General features: G+C 37.2%; 1 protein-coding gene across 6 annotated transcripts in view; it reads right to left on the minus strand.

The window, feature by feature from the left end:
• Positions 1 to 2,466: 2,466 nt before the first annotated feature.
• The window catches only part of DGKH (diacylglycerol kinase eta), a 165,050-nt gene continuing 147,422 nt past the window's right edge, over positions 2,467 to 20,094 (minus strand). For 4 of the 6 annotated variants that reach the window (XM_068182243.1, XM_068182241.1, XM_068182245.1 and 1 more), the window contains one exon: positions 10,846 to 18,276. In XM_068182243.1, the coding sequence (XP_068038344.1) occupies positions 18,224 to 18,276 (53 nt within the window). In that variant the 3' untranslated portion in view covers positions 10,846 to 18,223. Of the gene's footprint in view, positions 2,618 to 10,845; positions 18,277 to 20,094 lie in introns of those variants that run through there. The other 2 variants (XM_068182242.1, XM_068182244.1) reach the window with 2 other exon arrangements.

The raw sequence follows: 20,094 nt of genomic DNA on the forward strand, positions 1-20,094 counted from the left end.
GCACCCTTTCTCCTCCTGTCTCCTTCATTATCCAGGGAGGAGGAGCCATTTGCAGCTTTGCAGCTTTAGGGCTCATTTTTCCCTATCACAAAAATAGAAGTTAGGTTTTTTTTAAGAGGGACAGTTTTAGAACACACAAGGCCACTCCTGATAGTTGGTATGTGAAATGAGAAATGTGCCAGGATCCAGAGTACAAATTATAGCTTCCTGCCTTTTGGCTTGTTTTTAATTCAAGGCTGGTTTTTTTTTTGTTTTGTTTTTTTTTTGTTTTTTTTTTTTTGTCCCTTTCTGTCTCAGGTGTGCCAGGGGAGGATAATTTTTTAATGTAAATTCATTTGATGAGATTGCAGAAACCTGATGGATATTGATGATTGATTATGAGGGTGGATTTCCAAGTAAAATTAATTACAGCTTTATAGGTGATGAGTTTTAAGATATTTGGAAATTTGAAATTAATATTTATAATTAATATGAATAATAAATTGCAACCGCATAGATATATGGTGTATTTTAGGGTATTATATATGTGTATGTGAGTGAAAAATACACATTGTGCTAGAGAAAATATATTATATTCATTAAAATAAAATGTTCTGCTGAGGCTTTTTAGTGTGGGTGTTCTCCAGTTCTGTTCAGGAAAGACAATGATGCACACTGCATGTGAAGAAGACTTGTCAGGATGATACAGAGCTAATGTGAAATGATCTCAAGTCAAAAGTAAAGTTCTGCCAACAGGACAAAGCACTGGGGATAGAGATTTCAGCCTTTTTTTGTTTTGAAAAAAGCTTGTTTAGAACTCTTCTTCCATTAAATTTCCTACCACTACAGAAATGTCAGGATTTCCATCCCAGATCCAACAGTTCAGCCTGTATTCTTGGCTGTAGTTAACAAAAGATATATATGAAGATATATATGGGCACCATTATCCAATGCAGATCAAATATAGAAAATATTTATTTATAACTTCTGTCATTCAATAATTTTCTCAAGTTTTACAGTCTAAGACATAGCTTTTCCGGAAATGTTCTTGTTATTAATGAAGATTGATCCTCTAACTGGTGTTACATTTCCTTTTTTCTTCATTTTTAATAAAAATAAGAGCTCTACACATCTTTAAAAACAGATTAGAATGAAAAATTACTGATTTTTCATTTTAACTGAAAGTCTAAACCCCAACAATAAAAGGAGAATATTGACAAATACGTTGGCAGCCATTCAGGACTGAATTTAGCCGTGCTATACAATATCCAGGGCTGTGTAGCTCAGTATTTACACTTCTTACACATGCACAAAACACTCCAAACTCACCTATCACAGAGAGATTATCCAATTTATCCAAAGCAAAATTCAGACAGGATTTACCTTCACCAGAACTTAGACATTCTATAAGAAGTGCCACAGGACCATTAATAACAGCAGGTGTCTGGGTCTTCTCCTTGTCCCACTGGGAGGAGGAAAGGAAGCTCCAGCAAAATGCTGGGATAAAGTGTCTTCCTGGGACACTGGTTACACGTCTAATCATACAGCTACAGAATTAGTAACATCATTCCAGGCTGTGCCTTCCAGCTTTCTTTGGAGATGTCACATTCCAGTATGGCTGCTACTGGCTCATCATTTTTAATAGTCCATGTAAAGGACCGGGGCATATTTTTTTCCTCTTATAGTGCCCTGGTGTCCGTCTGGAGGATGAGAAGCTGTCAGTATTTTTACCTTAATCCTCTTTTTCTCTGGTGAACCTCAGGATGTGGTTTCTGCCGGCTTGCTGGTGGTGGTGAAAAGGGAATATTATTTTTCTCTTTTGTCTTTCCTCTTTTCTCCCAGTACTGCCTCCTCACTGGGCCACTCCTGGTGCTAGATCCTTCTTCTCTTGGCTTAGTTCATTAATCCAGCTGGTCCCAACCACATTGTCATGTTCCTTGATGCTTCTTGGCCATATTAGGGCATTAATGCAGGTTGACAGAGGGGTCTGACAAAACCCAGTGCTGGAGCAAAGCAAGTAAGAGAGAGCCAGACAGGAAACAGGCCTGTGAAATCAACAACCTGAAGTTTCTGTTATTTTAAGTTGCATGGTGGCACAGTTTGTTTTGAAAAGTAGGTGAGCAGCTCCATGGTCTGAAAGGAGTGCAAATGAGGGAAGCAGCAAACTAACGTGCTGGCAGTGGGCTTCTCTCTGTGCTGAACCTCTGCAAGCACTAGGTGGCCTGCTTTTAAAGGAAATGGGCAGTCCCATCCGTTTCTGTGTGAAAGAGAAGATGAAAAGTACAATTTGCACAAGTTGTGCATCTATTTTATACATCGTGCTAGTCATGCTAACACTTCATCACCTCTGTAAAACACTAATCCTGTGTTGGAAGGAACAGATGCCATCAGTGCTGGCGTTGGGTGCCCTCAAAAACACTTAGGCCAGAGGAGAATGGAAGGTAAGAGATGTAGTTGACCTGCAAAGTGTGGGATTAAGACATAGAAACTGCATTTTGGCTGTGGTATTTAATGTGTTCTGGGAAAGTCCTCCTAACAGTTGTAATTTGTGTGTCTCTCAAAGAATGACTTCTATTCTGGTCCAGTAAACAGAGTCAATGCAAAAGGAAAACTTTGATTTACTACAGGCCTTGAACCACTAAATAAACAAAATAAAAAAAATCAGTTAATATTGAATGCAAACAAAGCTTTGGTGAAATAGTTAGTGATTTAACAAATTTCAACAGCATCATTACACATATCTTATTCTCACTGATACCTTACACATCAGAATCACTCAGTGTCAAAAACTAAGGTCCAACAGAATTTTAACATGGCATGCACCCTAAAGTCTCATTTTTCTCTCTTTAATTTGGGAGGTGGGAAACTGATGGCAGCAACAAGTGAGCCTGGAAGCTAGAATGGGAACATTAATGGATGGGTAAAATGTCATGTAACGTCTTTTCAGCACTGTGATTCCTCTAGGCAAACCCCTCTACCAACCCAAAGGGAACCTCATGGTCAGATTCCCACAAATAAAAAAGCAAGTAGGTCTACAGGGTCTAGTGCTCTCTAAATTAAGAAGTATTATTTCTTTCCACTCCCCCAGGGATTAGTCTGGATATCAGACCCATTTAAACTGGGTATTAGATAAACATATGCAAAAGAACCACAAGGGTTTATGATTCAAGTTTTTCTCCATTTAATCCAGCAAGGGAAAAAGTCTTTAATAAAAGCCCAGATTGCCCAGCCAGCTAAGAAAACCAAGGACATTGAATCTTGTTTTCAAAATAAATATGTTTTGAGAGGGGATTTATACTGAAAAAATAAGCCATTATGTATTTTTGATCCTGCTAGTAAATGATACAATAATTTAACCTGTATTAAAAACTAGTGCTTCCATCAAACCTTAATCGAGCTTAATCAGCCATTAACAGTAGTTCTTATTGACTGAGAAATAAATGATGATTGATTGGCCTGACATAATTAATTGTTATTGTAGTTTTCAACAATTTAAGCTCATTTGCCCAGGCTACTCTTTCCACATTTAAAAGATTTAATTAATACTCATGTCAATAATTTCAATAGGCTTAAGATTCTGAGAATTACAGAGTAATCATTTTCATGGCCGAGTGGTCACAGAGAGATATATTGAAATTTTAATTCTGAGAACATTTGATTTGTAAAGCAGTATATACCTTCTTAAGACAACTCTGTGAAGGTTTTACACTGCAGCTGTAAAATTTATTCTGTTCATTATGTTTCGATGGAGCAGAGCTGGCACAGGTATTGTCCCCTCCATCTCTCCCTGTGTAGCTGCCTAGTTCCTTTATAAATTCTCTAAGGAACATATTTGATTTTTATTCATATATAAACTCATTCAGTTATTTTCTTTTGATGAGGTAAGATAATAAATGAAAGACATGAATTCAACTGGCATCTGGAAGAATATTTTACAATATGTTTGATGCTGTTTGATGCTCTCCCTCCTCTTGATCCGGAGCGTCGCCCCTGTTCCTGTGTTTCCTTGGGTTTATGATCTGTGGGGTACCTGAAAGAAGATGCTCAAAACACAGTGGTGTGGAAGGTGAAGACCCAGAAGTGAGGAAGTGAGAGATGGAATGCCAGAGCAGAATTATGTAAGCCTCATCTTCATAGAAAGTCAGTACTTGAAAAAGAAAACTAATTTTATAACTTCCTGTTCTATTCAAGTGCGTGGGTTTTAATTTCAGGAAGGGGTTGCCCACACAGTCCAGGTAAGGCACTCTCTTCTAACCTTTGCCTTGCATGAGGAGTTGGCTCCAGAACCCGCCTGCTCCTCCCACAGTTTACAGAAGTTGGTGAAGGAGAAAGAATAGCATGAGAACCTTGCTACCAAGCTTTTAGTGCAGGTACTCTGAAGTGACCTCTGAACCTACAATCCTTAAAAAAGCAGCTTCCCCTCACTCCAAAAAAAAACACTTTTTGGGAACAGCCCCATGGCATCTTGAACTTCTTAAACATTTTTTTTCCTTTTTATTCACCTGAAAATAGCCCCCTCAGATTTCTGATTGACTGTATTAACACTTTTAAGCAAGTTAGCTGGAAAACAAGTCATCAGGCATAAATCAGAACATACTCTTTACACCACTTGCAGGCTCCTGTATGACTTGACCTTCAGAGTACTGATGGCTTCAACAGCGGGTTGGAAACGCTGTGCCCAGGAAGTCTGAGCAAAGCTGTGCTCCCTCAGAGGAAGGCAAAACACACCATAGGTTGAATTGTGACACCATTAGCAGATGATTATTATTATTATTATTGTTACAAGGGCCATGTGTTAGGGATTCAGAGGTATTACATGTCTGATTCGAATTAATGAACTGCTTTACTCAGAGGATAGCCTGACTGCTGGGAGAACACATATCTGCTGTTACATTAATGTCACTAGGCAGCAGATGGATGATTTTTTTTTTTTTTAAATGAAATTCAAGAAAGGAAATTGAACTTGGCAAAGTGTAATTGGGAAATGACGGTAGGTACCTGAGAAGGGCTGAAGCCTTTGAGCCATGGGAAATGCAAATAGCAGCTAAAGGGCAGAGGGGAGGAGTGAGTTCAGAGTGGCAAGTGCAGGCACAGCTGTGCTCGGCTGCCAGGGAAAGGAAATGGAAACTGAAGCTAGAGCAAAAATCCTGCTGCCTCAGTGAGGCATCTGCCACATCCCAGGATGTCCCATTTCATCACCATGACATCTCTCATCTCTCCCTCTATAAAAAGAAAGATGCACTTCCGTGTAGATCCCCTCGGTTCTCATCTGAAGGAGGAGGGCATGGGCCAGCTGCTGTTTTCATTCATCTGCGAGCATTTGGCCAGGACAGAAGCTATTGCACCTGCCTTGTGTTTTGCCACGCTTTCAAGACAGATTCAATCCATGACATCTTCTTACCATTGGATGGCTGGGGATGATTGAGGTCGTGACTCCACTGACATATTTTATTTTGAAAAAGTATAGTTACAAATATGATCAGCACTGCATTCATGTAATTAGGAAAAAATCTGGAATAACTCCAAAGGAAATGGGCCAAACTACTAGTTAAATATACGACCAATTAAGGCTAATGTCATACTCCTATATCTGCCTCCAGAATGGGCAGATTTTAATCTAAACACAAATTTTGTTGGCTTGAATAGCATAATTTAAAAATAATTTTGGTTTCTCACTTTTTACTATGCTCGCTGTTCCAATATGTTAATATTAACAAGAAATGTTATTACTGCACCAGTTTCATTTTTGCCCTTGTAGTTTATCATGCTATCCCCACTAAACCTCTTCAAATAATTTGCTACTATATTTTGTTTTAGACAAGACATCCATGCAGCCCTTTTTGATAAAATAACTCTGAGCAATAACTGTGTTAGATTTGCTTCAGCACTTCCAATTTCCACGCTTGCCTGTCTACAACCTTCTTTTTTTTCAGATTTTCATTAATTTAGTGATAGGAGTTAGCACAGTTTCAGACTTCATCATCAGATATTTGGTGCCACTGAGATGAACGGATTGATTATATGCCACAAGTATTAACATGTGGTATGAACTGTTCATTCATTTACCAAACTTCTCTCAAAATTATTTAAAACCTCTCTCAGTGCATCTTCCAGGTTAAGGCTTATAATCCAATGGCCTTTTTTTCACATTCTTTGACTTCTTATTCACAGAAAACTAATTTATGGTCAAGATGAACTGTGGGAAGCCTACCTTACTGTGCAGTCTAACTTCTATAAGAAATTCTGGGGAGTTCCCAATGTCCAAACACCATCACACCCCGTCTCCTCATGTACTGCAGAGTGCCATCCCTAGTGGTGTCCCCTACTTTACCCCATGAGTTATTTCTCCTACTTCAGTCTCTCTACCACAGCTTTGATTATTGAAACCAACTATTTCAGTTTGGTTAAAGAAATTGAATCCTCCCAAAACACACCTAAAATTAAAGTACAGGCTTCAATCCTAAGAGAACTGTAAGCACCTGGAATTCATGTTGCACTGAACCCCCCCAAGACTGACCTGTAAGCTTTCTGGGTTATCCATAAAATTGCCTCTCCAACATATGATCATTCAGGACAATGGGATCCCAACCACAAGACAACTTCATCAATCACAAGATTACAGCCTTCATGAACTGACTTAGGTTTCTACACACTATAATTTTCCTTCTGTATATGCCACTGATTGTGGTTACTTTCACATCACATCTTGTGCTAGGTACCAGCCTAGTAGCTCACTGACCTACAACATGGCAGCTGGTGCTTGCCTGCAGAATGGCCCTCTGGAATCAACCCCCAGGAGTGTTTATCAGGGCTGGTGCCAGAGAGGCACAGCCCATACTGCTGAGGAAAAACGTGTTTGCTTTACTGCCACTTACCCGTGGAAAAATATGTGCTACTGAATGTTCTGTTTTAATGGCTATTGTTACCATGGATGCAAATGCAAATCTGTTTTTACACTTAATACGCTGTGTGGCAGCAAGATCCAGTGGAAGATCCCTGCAAATGTAAACACCTACATGCTCAGTGACCCACTTACATCTGGGTTTGCACATACCTATGTAGAGGATGTATAAAAGCTGTATTCAAAGCCCCTAATATAAAACACTTTTCAGGCAGTCCCTGGCAGACTGAGTAGAAATGACACTTGATAGTCATTCATCCAAATTTTATGTAGTTTTGAGTTTTCTTTTAAATTCCAAAGTCTTAGATTGTGCCAATGAGTTGCCATTGCATTGATTTCGACAGGGAATTCCGGTTTAGATTTGATGACATTGGTAACAGCCCACATTTTGAGTGGACAACATCTAAAATTCAGTGTCATGATGTTCAAACATTTCCACTGATTTCTAGACACAAGATAAATTCAGGGACTTATATACATTGAATGCATTCTGTTTATTTGAGAAGGAAGATCTCATACGAGTGCCTGTTATGGAAGGCATCTCTTATCATGTACAATAAAATCAACCATTGCTTCCAGCAGAATACAAAAATACACATCTCAGTGACTTCCATACAATAATAAATATGTAATCATGCATCCAACAATAAAAAGGCACGGAAAACTGGTCACTTAGTAGTCATAAAAATTACTAACTATATTAACAAAGCCACCCAAATTATCTGTACAAGGAAATGTAACAATATATTCCAAAGGTGAAAACACATAAAACATCTTTAAAATAGTATATGCAATAAATACCTCAATTGTTTTTATATATTAAAAATAAAACTGTGCCATTGTAAACAGTATGTAAACAAACAAAATTCACTGTTCCTTACCATTATTACAAGTAAATAAAGCCAAAAGTTACACCCCTGCCCTGTTAGATATACTTCATTGGCAAGTTTTGTCAGGCGGTTTAAAGTTTTACTCTTTTCTGCAGCAAACAGAGCCTGCTATGTGTGTAATTCTAAGTATTAGAGCAATTGCTAAGCTTTAAAACTGACTGCCCAGGACATAGTAGGTCATCAAAGAGAACTGGAACTAGGAAAAGCAATTATTGCAGTGTTATGGACAGAAGTAACTTATTTTTACTACATATAATAGTGTGGGTAAAACTCAGCGGTTTATATAACACATCTACAACACTGCTCTCCTACAGGACTCGAGGAGGCTGTAAAGAGGTGGTGAGCATCCCTATTTCCTTGGGTGGAGAAAGTGAGGTACTCAGAGGTTAACTACACTGCCCCCAGTCTTACACCAGCTCCATTGGCAAGAAACCAAAGGCAGAATCCAGACCTTCAGCCACTTCCTCCTCATTTCCTCAGATATCACATGGCCTTGCAGACAAATAAAGGTGTGTCCTGAACTCCAGTCCTGATTAGAATTGCAGAAAAGCCAACCAACATGCAAAAGGCAAGGTTGCTTGCTTGGCACCCATCTGCCCCCACTGACAACCATGGAGCCTTGCCACCAAGTGAAGCAGAAGCACCATAGGAGCTTTTCCCCCACTCATCTGTGGTCAGAGCCACATTAGCAGACTAACGAGCCCAGACAGACCCCTGTGTATCCTTTGCAAGCCTACTGATTGCCTCAATTGTCTATTCTTTTGAGGTCTGTTTCTACAGCCAACAAACTCCTAGAAAGTTCAACCAAGGTGCATACTTCCTGCCTTATTAGCAAGGGGAGGGATAGGAATCTGAATATGATCCTTTCTTAAATGAAATTATAGGAAAAGATTTCTGGAAGTGGTGGGCATTTGCACAGATGTCTTCAGAAAGAGCCTTGTGAAGGAAGGTGTCTGCTTTGTTATTTCTTCAGTTTTTGATAACTTTGACATAACTACATCATTTTACAAGTCCGACTACCCCTGGGATAACTATCTATGATAAACATAAACTTACCTGTTCCCAACATATGTATTTCAAAGTGCCTGAGAGCTATTGTTTGAAAATGGTATTTCAGCCTTAGATGAAGAAATTAGGATGCATCTATTTAGCTGTTTCACAGCCATATGGTTTTTTTACAGGAAGAATACACTTTGAGCATACATAATTAAAAGATACCCTGGAAAGGGATTTAGGAAGCACTGCATTATGGTATATTTCTTCCTTGTGCTATTAAAGAACTGTTCCTTCTGCCTCTAGACAAGTGATTTCTCTAATGTCAAGCAGTTGTCTGACTTGCCTTACCACTTAACATTTTCATCATTTTAACTGATCCATGGAATACAAAAAGTCATTCAACACACTGGCTCTGAAGATACTTCCATGTCTTGATGAGAAGCTTAAACCCACATTTTTTTTCCCCAATAAAGTACTTTTGGATAAGGTACTTCAAGTGTCTTATACCAGATCTGCAAAGACAGGTGAGCTGCATGAGATCAGTAGGTACAGAAAACAGACAGGACTACTTTTTATTTATCAAGGAATACTTCTTCACATTCACCTGCCACATTGCATTCCCTCTTTGTGAGAGGAGAGAGGCATGAAAGGTGATCTCTTTTTGGATGATTCTGTATTAAATCTTACAAAAGTTATTTTAGAAGGTATATTCTTAGATATATTCAAGGATCAAATCAATGAAAAATTCTGTACAGTCTCTGAGGCATGTATTTCCACGTGTGATGTACTTTGCAGGTTCCGTAGAAAAATCCAAATAGAAACTGCAGATTTCACATTGGGAAAAAATAAATACATTTCACTCATTAAAAAAATTATCACAGTAGGAAAATAGCCAGTAAACAATAGTTTCAGAGGAGTTTAATCTTGGCCCCAGTGAGATCAATGGGAATTTTGCCAAGGATTTCAAAAAAGCCAAAATTTCACCCAGAATCACATACAATTCTTTAGCTGACAACAATCACAAACATCCTGCCACCTCATTGTATAAGTTAAATATTAATAAGCATCTGTAAACATCCTGCAATTTATCTGATATAAAAAAATACTATAATAAAAACAATGCAGCATCTCAAGCACTGTATAGTTTTAAGGTTTTTTTTGGCTCTACACACAAGCTGGCATTGTTATATTGGGCAAAACCAAGGTATGTATATACATCTCTATGTACAGGTGTGCTCTCACATAAACACTATGAACTAGGTACTACATATCTACACACATCCACATAAATACTGGCAAGAGAATGACAGTCATAGGTATGGCACGTAAAAACCTACCCATGATCAATTTGAGGATCTCTTTTATGTGAGGAGCAATTTCTCTCCAAGAAAATCATCTGTAGGCTTACATGCAAATGCTATAAGTGAAATACAAGAACAATCTCCAAGGGGCCTAAAGTACTGTTTAAAGCACAGCAAATGCCTGAGTCCCAAAAGATTTATATGATTGCAAAGATGATGGACTTCCTTGTGGAATGAACAGGAAGAAGGGGAAACAAAGGGCAGAAACTACTGAATACATGCCAGATTTTACTAAACCCATTAGATGTTTTCATCTAACAAACCACGTTAGGTGTTTTCATTTTCAATTGAATATAGGTTTGGACTGAGTGGAAATCACATGTTTCAGCTGTTTGCTACAAACTGCCACTTAGACACAAATATATGAGTTATGAGTTATATATGAGTATATGAGAACTAGACAGTATCCCATTTCTGCAACACTTCCATGCGTAGTTCATCCATCCACTCATGCCTGTAAGTGGATGTTACTACAGAATTAACTAACAGCTGTACTTGACTGAATACCAGTGTAAGTTACAAGTCTGGCTAATGACAGAAATCACCCATGCTGGGCTGGGATCCTCTCAGAACCTTTGAAATACCTTTAGATGAAATTTACCTTTCTTAAATGCCAGAACATACATTAAAAATACATTAATACAATTCCATAGCGCTCAACATTTGAAGATACCTGCTCTAGACAGACAGATGTGACAGTGAGAAGTTTCATTAGTTCATTAGTGACTGATAGGTTTGCCATCACCATGAATTAAGACAAGAAGCTACTAATATTGTATGACGTTAAATTATTTGTGTGGATGACAGCAACAAAGAAGGGCCAGAGGGAAGGTGCAGAGATCAGGCCCCCTTCACCTTTCAGGAGCATCTCAACAGCTTGTACTCCTTATGTACAAATCCCATCTATTGCACGTCTCATCTGCCACTGTGAGTATCACCTTGAAGTTTGATGATCCTGTCGACATATAAGCATATTAAATTTCTAAGGTAACTGCCAGCTCTAGGTAAGTGCCTAAAAGAGTTTCAGTTCTTTTAGGATTCAAAGGATATGATGTAAAAAGGTGGCTAATGAAACAAATTATTTCAGGAGAGGTTCACAAGCTGTGCTCCTTGAGTGGGAAAAATGGTAATTTTTGTCGAATATGGACAAACATTTTTCAAGGTACCTGATTTAAGGAGACATAAAACCAAGACATAAAGTACAGACACCACAAGTGACAGATGCCTGTAGAAAATCTTCTGGAATGTGGCTAGGCACACAGTGCAAATGGTTGTTTCAATGTATAGACATGGCATCTTGTGAGAGGACAGTGCTACTAGGAACCTTCACAGTGAGAATCTGCATGCCTGTGTGCTCCTTGTAAACCTTCCTAAACTATCCAAATAGAAAATCTTGTATCTTTGAAATTCTCACTAAAAGCCTTCAGGCCCTACTGTTCAGCACACGTGCTCTCCCCATCCCTGAAAAGCAAGACCAAGCAGCTTTGAATGGCTTTCCTCAATCTCCCTATTCACAAAATAATTGACTGTGACTGCAAAGAGAATTAGTCCCAAACAGAGCTTTCTTACACTAACACCAGAAGAAAAATATAGTTGTATCTTTCTTTCCCTGTTACTGGCACTGTCAGGTTATTAATTAAACTGGTTTTTATCCAATGAATGCTTTAGTTTAAAAAATTTGGGACTTTAAATGCTAATTCCCTTTAAAAAGTCATAGAAGGGATTTGGGGCACTGTGGAGATTTTATTTTTGGCTTTACACACAGTTTCCATGATGAAAACAAACCATCCAATTTTACTTTTAGTTCATTTCTTCCTGTCCCCACCTTCCAGTTCACACACTCTTGTCTAGCTATACCTGGATCAAACATAGCTCCCTAAAATAGTTGTTTCCAATGAGTTTGGAAAAATGACTTGCAAATGACTTCAAATTTTGTACCACATTGCGTTTATATTCAGTAGCTTTTCAATCCTAACACTAGTCTTTGAATAATACTACAAACTATATTTTTCCAAAGTATTTGTTCCACAGAATAAAATATTCATTGGCTATTTGGATATTGTCCTACTAATAGCTACCATAATGTTCAGTATTTTCAATGTCTTACACAGCTGGTAGAGTTAGCCAAAACACTTCTCTTGCCGAGGACATTATGGTAGCTCATGATAATTCTTAAATAGAGCTTCTTCCAGCAGGGACTACAAAAATATAACTTAAAAGATTTTAGTCCACCATGGCTATGCTAGGCTTTGGAGCCTGAAGCCTTGGTGTATCTTTCTCTCCTCAAGCATGCTTCAACTTTTTCCTGGCCTGCCTGTCCAGCTCTTCTGAACAGAAACCATGGAGAGACATGCAAGGGTCTCATCTTGCCAGAAGCTGGGAACTCGGCCAGACACAGGAGCTGGGAAGCAAGGTAAAAACATTAATAAAGGCATGACTGGTGTTAAACATAAATAAGGCACCAGCTTCTTCAGCCCCACTAATACAAGCAATAGGTTATATGAACTCAAAATCCCATCAGAGAGCTCATCAAGTTTTTGTCAACTGGGAAACAAGTCTTTAATTATTTAAAACAGATGTTTGTAGTTCTACCATGTGCACATATGAATTTTCTGTTGACTGTTCTGAAGGTGATAGGTCTTTAACCACTACAGCTAAATTGATTAAAATTTGTCCAGGAATATTCTTGGGTATGTATTCATCAGCATTTTGCTTCTTTGCAAAAGTGTTAACAATGCTAATATTTTTTAATTTACATATGACAAAGGGATGATGTTTGAAGATTAGTTCTATGCCCTGAAAAAACCCACAAACCTTTCAAAATATTTTTTTTTCAGTTAAAGTATTGAGGGTGATCACTATTAAGCCTACAGAGGTTGCTGTGAATTTTGGTATTAGCTCCAACTGGCTACAGAAATAGTCCTCTCTAGATGGCTTCCAAATGGATTCTAATTTCTGAGAAACACACTGGTCTTCTGTATGGCAGAAACAAACATTTCAAGTACATAAGCTAATACTTAACAGAGCTATGAAATGCAAATTCTACTAATGCAACAGTAGTAGAAAACAACTAGAAATTCTTTTTTCTTTTTGTAAAAAAGATCCATTCCATACTGTGCTCTAGATATAAATACAGGAATTTATACAACCAGTAAAGATTTTATATTGATAATTACCAAATGATGTTTTATCAATTCTGCTGATGCTACCACTAATTTCTGAAGAGAAAGCAGAGATATTTTAAGCCCTGTCCAAAGCCTAAATCCTGTCCAACCTCCTTAGCTTCCTCAAGTCATCAAAAACTTGTTCCTTAAGACAGCAATACAGTCATGTACAGTTTGTGCAAACATTAAATCCTCGCAGTTAGAATAAGCAGCATCAAATCTTGATGATATGAAAATCATACCGCAAAACATACAAATCCATGAAAACAGAATCAAAAATACAGGACAGTCTGTGTTATAAATGGATACAGGATGCTGCAGTTGAGAGGTACTTAAGTTAATGGGGTGAAAAAATAAATTTAAAATTACTTGTTTAATTTTCTTTTCTGTGGCTCTCACTTACTCAAGACGAGATGATTTCCTGGTTGTAAGCTAAACAAATTGCTCCAGCTCAGCTATCCTCAATGAGATACATTCCTTGTGACTCTACCTTTCACAAATACTTTTTGCACTGCTAATTATTAATTACCAGAACTTTTGAACTCATAGGCAAGAATTTAATATTTAGGGGCACAGAGAGAGCACTGCAGAAACAGCTGTAAACACTACTAATGTAATCATTAACAGGAAGCATCAAGCAAAATGGAATCACCATGGGGGGTTTTGTCTTGCGTGTACATTATTACAACTGTTTTTAAAGTAGGACTATGGAACATCCTCTCATATTTTCTTTATATATTAATTTTCCATTACATGTGAAAAAGATCTCCTGCCAGTCTTCCTGAGATGAAGACCACATGCACTGAAAAACACTGATAATTTTACCCTTGAAGTAATGTTCATTATCAAGGCTTTATGAAATTTTCATTAATAGCATGAGCAAGTTCAATTAAAAAGTAAAACTGGCAGGTTATCTGTCTCTCTACGAAAAGCATAGGAAAATATAAAATGGACATTTATGAAGAAAAAAAATCAATGTCTTCTTTGAATTACAGCAATGCAGCATTGCAGTATTAATTACTTTGGGCAGAGATAGAGAGATAAAGATGATTTTTATTTATTATTTACAGGACCAAGAATGTTAATTCCAGTCCCAAAACAAGAAATACTGGAATTATATAGTCTGGGGGGGAGGGGTTTGATCATATGCTTTACACTACTGTTCTTCAAAGTTCAAAGCATTTTTCTTTGAAAGAAAGAGACATTCAGGAGAAAAGAATAATGATTAAGGGGAGAGACATAAAAATGTATCAAAGAAAATTTTCCCTTGCCATCTAATAAAAAAATTGATTTTTGAACCTTCTTTTCTTTGAAGTATTGCAAAACATCCCCAAATCCTACAAGCATGAGTTGGCTTGATTTCACTCAGTTTCTAAAGAGAAGTCATGAGGCTTTATAAAGGCAAAACTTGCATGGCCTAAGTCAGAGATTGCTACAGCAATCAAATACAGTGAACTGAGAAAATCCTATTGGAAAATTACAAAAGAGCAACTTACATTTAGCAACCTGTTGCCATTTTAAAACATGCAGTTCTTGTGTTCCTCTCTCTGAGGTGTAGAGCTTTTCATCTATACGAATACCAGCCACTACAGAAAAAATGCAGATTACTCTGCACTCTCTTCAGGCGTTGATGTATACTGACCACAGAAATCGTGTGTATTTGACTGGGGGGAAGAATTTAATCCAGTAAACTTTGTATAGGGATTGTCTTGATAAACCTAGCATGCTGAATCAGGGTCCACAGGCTCTTGTTTTCTAAAAAGCTAACTGCTTTTAGGGAGGTGTTAACCTTGGTTTAGTTGAAATACTGGGATGTGTGCTTTGAAGCACTTTTTACAGAAGGATTAAATTAGGGAGAATACAGTTTGTTTAAAAAATGTAGCTATTTATGTACTTAGTTCTAGGAGCTGGGACTTTTACAGCAGTAAGGAAAAAGCCCCAATACTTAGAATAATCACAAGAGATCAACCCCGTGTTCAGGTCTTCAAAAAAGCCACATCACTTAAACACAGTTACAACCCACAACCTCCACAGAGAATCCTTGTAAAAATATTTTGAGCCTCCTTGTCAGAAGCATTTGCACTTTATAGCCAACGCTAGTCTAAGGCATAGAGTTGCATAAAATTTGCTCTCCTGGGCACCTAATAAATACAGCATAAACTATACAGTTTTTCTTTTTCCTACTCACGTGTTTAAAAAAACTGCTTAGGACAATCAAAGTTGAATTCTTTGGTGGTCATTTAGAAAAATGAACATCGGTCAGTTGTCCTATACTGAGGTAATTTGAGGAATGTCATAAGAAAGTTGTGTTACAAATAATATTTGCCCATTTTCCCTGCCCAAAAGCAGCTTCCATTTTTTAATATACTCAGTGTAGATCTCTACAGTGACTTGAAGAGATTTGGTTCCATAGCCCATCTTAATGCCTTACATACAGCAAGGCTGAAAATTGTAAAGAGACTGTATCTTACAATCAGGAAAGCAAAGAAAGTTCTGCTATGTGTTATGTCCTTGAATAGACCAGAAGATTAGCTGTGTTGTCTACTGTAACATCAATATGCTAAAATACTGCCACATGTTAAAATACAGTGTAGCTTATGGAGAACCAAGGAGAAAAGGATATAAAGCTTACAAAGACTTGGCAGACGTCACCTGAATGTCATTAAAGGGGGTGAATGTCAAGTACATTAAAAAAAAACCAAAACCAACAAACTTTCCACTGTTTGACGAACTTTCCATTTTTTTCATATGCTTTTCATATAACAGCCTGAAAGTCATATCATTTGGCAAATGCAATTTGGTTGGCTTTTTATGCAAAATCTAATAGAAAATAGCCTTTTAGTTTTGTTTGTTTACCGGAATAATCATTATGTCCACAGAACTTCCAGAGTGGTGCCTGTTGAACCTACAGCAGCAAGAACACAAAGAACTACAATGAGAAAAAAATTAAGCCTGTTTTGATTATTCTGATTTTTTTCTCAAATAAAACAATGAGGATAATAGATTTTACTTTCCAAGAGATGAGTCCCATCAACTTGCCATGGAACAACTCCTGTCATATGCATGAGAAATGGAGGGCAAAACCAGGATGCAGTACTTGACATTGGCCCCTTTATACAAGAAAGTAAGTTTTGGTAAAAAACAAACTGAAACAAATGAAACCTTACTCTGTTGCCCACGAGGAAAACATAAATAGATGTTAAGATACTCTTTCAAATGCAAGAAACAGCAAAGCTACTTGATTAAGTGAAAACCAAGAGTTCCATGTGCTGCAATGACACATTGCTAGGAACAGCAAGGAGAAAGCAATTCTGTGCAAGTTTTCTGGCAGGTGGTGCAAAGTCATCTCGTCTCAAACATTTAGGTAGGATTTGTTTTGTAGATATCTGAAATTTATTTTCCAACTAGATTAATACTTTTGTGAAAAGTGAACCAGGAAATTAAATTATGAACCTGTTTCATTTAAGTGAAATGTGAATAACCTTACAAACTCTGGTCTAGAGCAATTTCTAAACAAAGATGGTTTTAATTTTTTTTACCTGTTTACACTGGTGGATTACTGTCTTGCATGTGATTCCGCTTAGCATGCATAGCCTAGAACCTTATAGTCTGTATTTTTAAAATTTTTATGGTCTACTGATGGTGGAGTGCTGTCAAGAAAAAAATTGATACCTTTTTAAAGAAATGCACACAGATGCATTTTTAAATTAGTAGTTAATTAGCAACAAATAAAAGTTTACCCCACAAAAATCAAATCAGCTGCTACATTTTAAATATCTTCTTATGCATGATATATAAAATTAAATTTTCCTTTAAGAAAATTTCATTAATATTTAAACCTGCTTTTGAACAATAGAATAAATAAAACCATTAGTGCCTACAAGTTCAAATATGCTACAGATGTTTAAGATAACTGAATAACTACATTAAAATGCACCACAAGAAAATTCTTTATCATTTTCCATGCAGGAAGCCAATTGATGTTTTTGTGAGGTACCGGTCTTTCAAAAAGTCTCATAAGTTAGCTACCTGATAAACCTTCTGTACATGATATATTTAAAAATCTAACTGTACAGTGTTTCAATCATATATAATCTGCTGAATATGGCACAAATGCTAAGTTTCCACACCCACACACCCTTTGCCATAGAACACATTTTAGGCATAACACAACACTGAAGAATAGAAAAGTGCCTGAAACTGGAGGAAAAAAAAAAGACACTCAAGTAGCAATAAATTAATCTCATTCAAACCAATAAAAAAGTTGTTCAAGTGTTTAAAGTATCAGATGTGTCATGCAACAGAACAACAGACAATTCAGGCAGGCACACCATGCATTATAGTTTGCATTCATGGTATCACGAGGTATCTCTTCCCTCTTCTGCATGGCCAGCGAGTGCTGGATACCTGCGGCACTGCCAGGCTCACGTGTTGAACCTTCCAAACCTCCTGGTCTCCTGCACAGGAGGTTTTACAGAGCTATGCCTCGGAAGGAAAACCAGATGACCTCATGCTGTACAATGGCATCTTGCTGCAGCATAAAGAGAGGCATACTGAGCTGCATGTAAGCAAAGCAATCATTTCTTGACTATATTTTCCAGTCAGTGCAGTTCACCATCAACCAATCCATTTACCAAACTGGGCTTATCCGAACTGGCAAATTTGCACACCAAGAAAACATCTTTGCAGAACATATCACCTTTTCCTTTCTGTTTTGGCACAAATCCTTTTGTACTCTTGCTGCAAGTTCTTCACCACACAAGAATGCAGAGATGCTAGCCTGTACAAACACCAGTGCTTATTCTTCCATAAACTACAAGGACAGCCAAGTGCCTGCAACAGCTTTGCTTCTCCAGAAACTTTCTCTTCTCTCTTTAAGAAAAGCACCAGCATAATTACACTTCAGACAAAGGGGTGTTCTTGCTGAGCTCTTTAATTCCCTGGAGAATTCGCTTCATATGACCCACTTTCGTTATCCCCAGGTCCTACAGAAAATTTAAAAATAGAAAAAGAAAAAAAGAGAAGAAGAAGGAAGTTTACTTTAAAAACAGGAAAAAGAAACCCCAGTGATTATGACCTATCCATGCAACAGATGTCTAGAAATGTGCTTACTGCAATCAACACTAACCAGGAAGTGTTAGCAAGAGCTGCTTTACAAAAAGTCTGCTTAGAGCATACAATGAATCCCTCTCTGTCTGGCAGACAAAAAAATTACTTACCTGCAACAGTGACAACCCAGGGCACTTCAATATATGTCAAAACCATCTTTGATTTGACTTATAAATACAAACACCTTTCACAATTTCTGGCAAAATAAAGAGAACAATCTCCCCCTCCTCTCTAACACAGCAATCAAATGCTTGGTAGAATGTGATGGACTGAAACTTCTGTCCAGCAATGTCACTTGATCTGAGCCCCTATGATGTCTGCTTTAATCAACAGACACATATATTCCCAGTTTCTCAAGGGAAAGTGGATATAATGGCTACAGGCATGTAGGACAACTTCCCTTTAGAGAGCAATAGAAAGAGTAAGCCTTTGTTTTTCATTCCAAAAAGGTTACATCTCCTAGCATGGATGTTCCTGATTACAGAGCTGGAAGAAAAATTCTCAGAAACACGATAGTCATATCCCAAAGGAAATGTGAAAAGCACAAGAGTAAAATCTCCTTGTAGCCACTAAATCATTCACATCAGCTGAAATGTTTCTATTATTGGTTTCCAGACCCATCTCTGTACGCAACAACAGACAAGAATTTTTTGTAGCAAAGTTCTTCCAGTATTAGTAATAGCTTTAGCAGCATCCTTTTTCAATTTTGGTTGGCCCAATGATCAGAGAAATAGAATGAGATGGCCAGCTGTGCTAATGATCTCCCACCACACTAATGAATTTTCAGCTCAGTCTGGTGGAAATCTGCTTTTCTTATCTATAAAACTCAGCTATGAAAAAGTCTTTAAAAACCATGTCTTAGTGGTGTTGAGCAATCAGCAGAGTCAAACACTAATTATTTGTAGAATAAACCTTATATAAATAGATTGTGGTTAAATAGCTAAAAAAATTAGAAAAGTTTCACTATTTTTCTGAAATAGAAATAATTTCATTTTAATAGGAAGATTTTTCCATTACAAAGACATTAAAAGGAAGGGAGTGTAATTAGGCAGCTTGAAAAATTTTTTCTTAAAAATAGTGGAAAATAAAACCATATCTATTATTCTGTATGTACTCTACACAAAGACTGTATCTACATTTCTACAGCCACAGAGACCTCAGAAAAATCTGTATTCTATATTACTATAAAATGTTAGCATGCATTTTATTTCGGAAGAAAGGGGTGGTAATATGAGCATGAATTAATTATTTTATTATAAAGGTAGCACAGCCAAGATTAAACAGATGGTTAATTTTCAGAGAGTCAAGACTGAATTCTGGTTATGTTAGAGAGAAAAAATATTTGTTTGTTTCTTCAGTTGAAAACTATCAGCACTATAAATAGACAGTCATCCTTTACAGGACTTTGGCACAAAGGCGTCAGCATTAAGGAGTTCAACATTTGTTCATAAAATTTCCCAAAGCAAGTGCTGTTCATAAACTACCTGAAAAAAACCTCCTGATTTTCCACATTACATAAATTTATATTTTATTTTCACTAGTAGTCATCTCACTTATAAGCAAATGTAGTACTAATTTTTAAGTTAGGAGACAATGTAGTTAGTAGTCAAATTCATCCTAAAATGACAGTAATATTTATAATTTTACATTTCTGTAATATGGTCCTTTTTATGTTAAACTTAATTCTCAAGTGA

This window comes from Anomalospiza imberbis, chromosome 2 (genome assembly GCF_031753505.1).
Source record: "Anomalospiza imberbis isolate Cuckoo-Finch-1a 21T00152 chromosome 2, ASM3175350v1, whole genome shotgun sequence".
In the NCBI taxonomy this organism is placed as follows: domain Eukaryota; kingdom Metazoa; phylum Chordata; class Aves; order Passeriformes; family Viduidae; genus Anomalospiza; species Anomalospiza imberbis.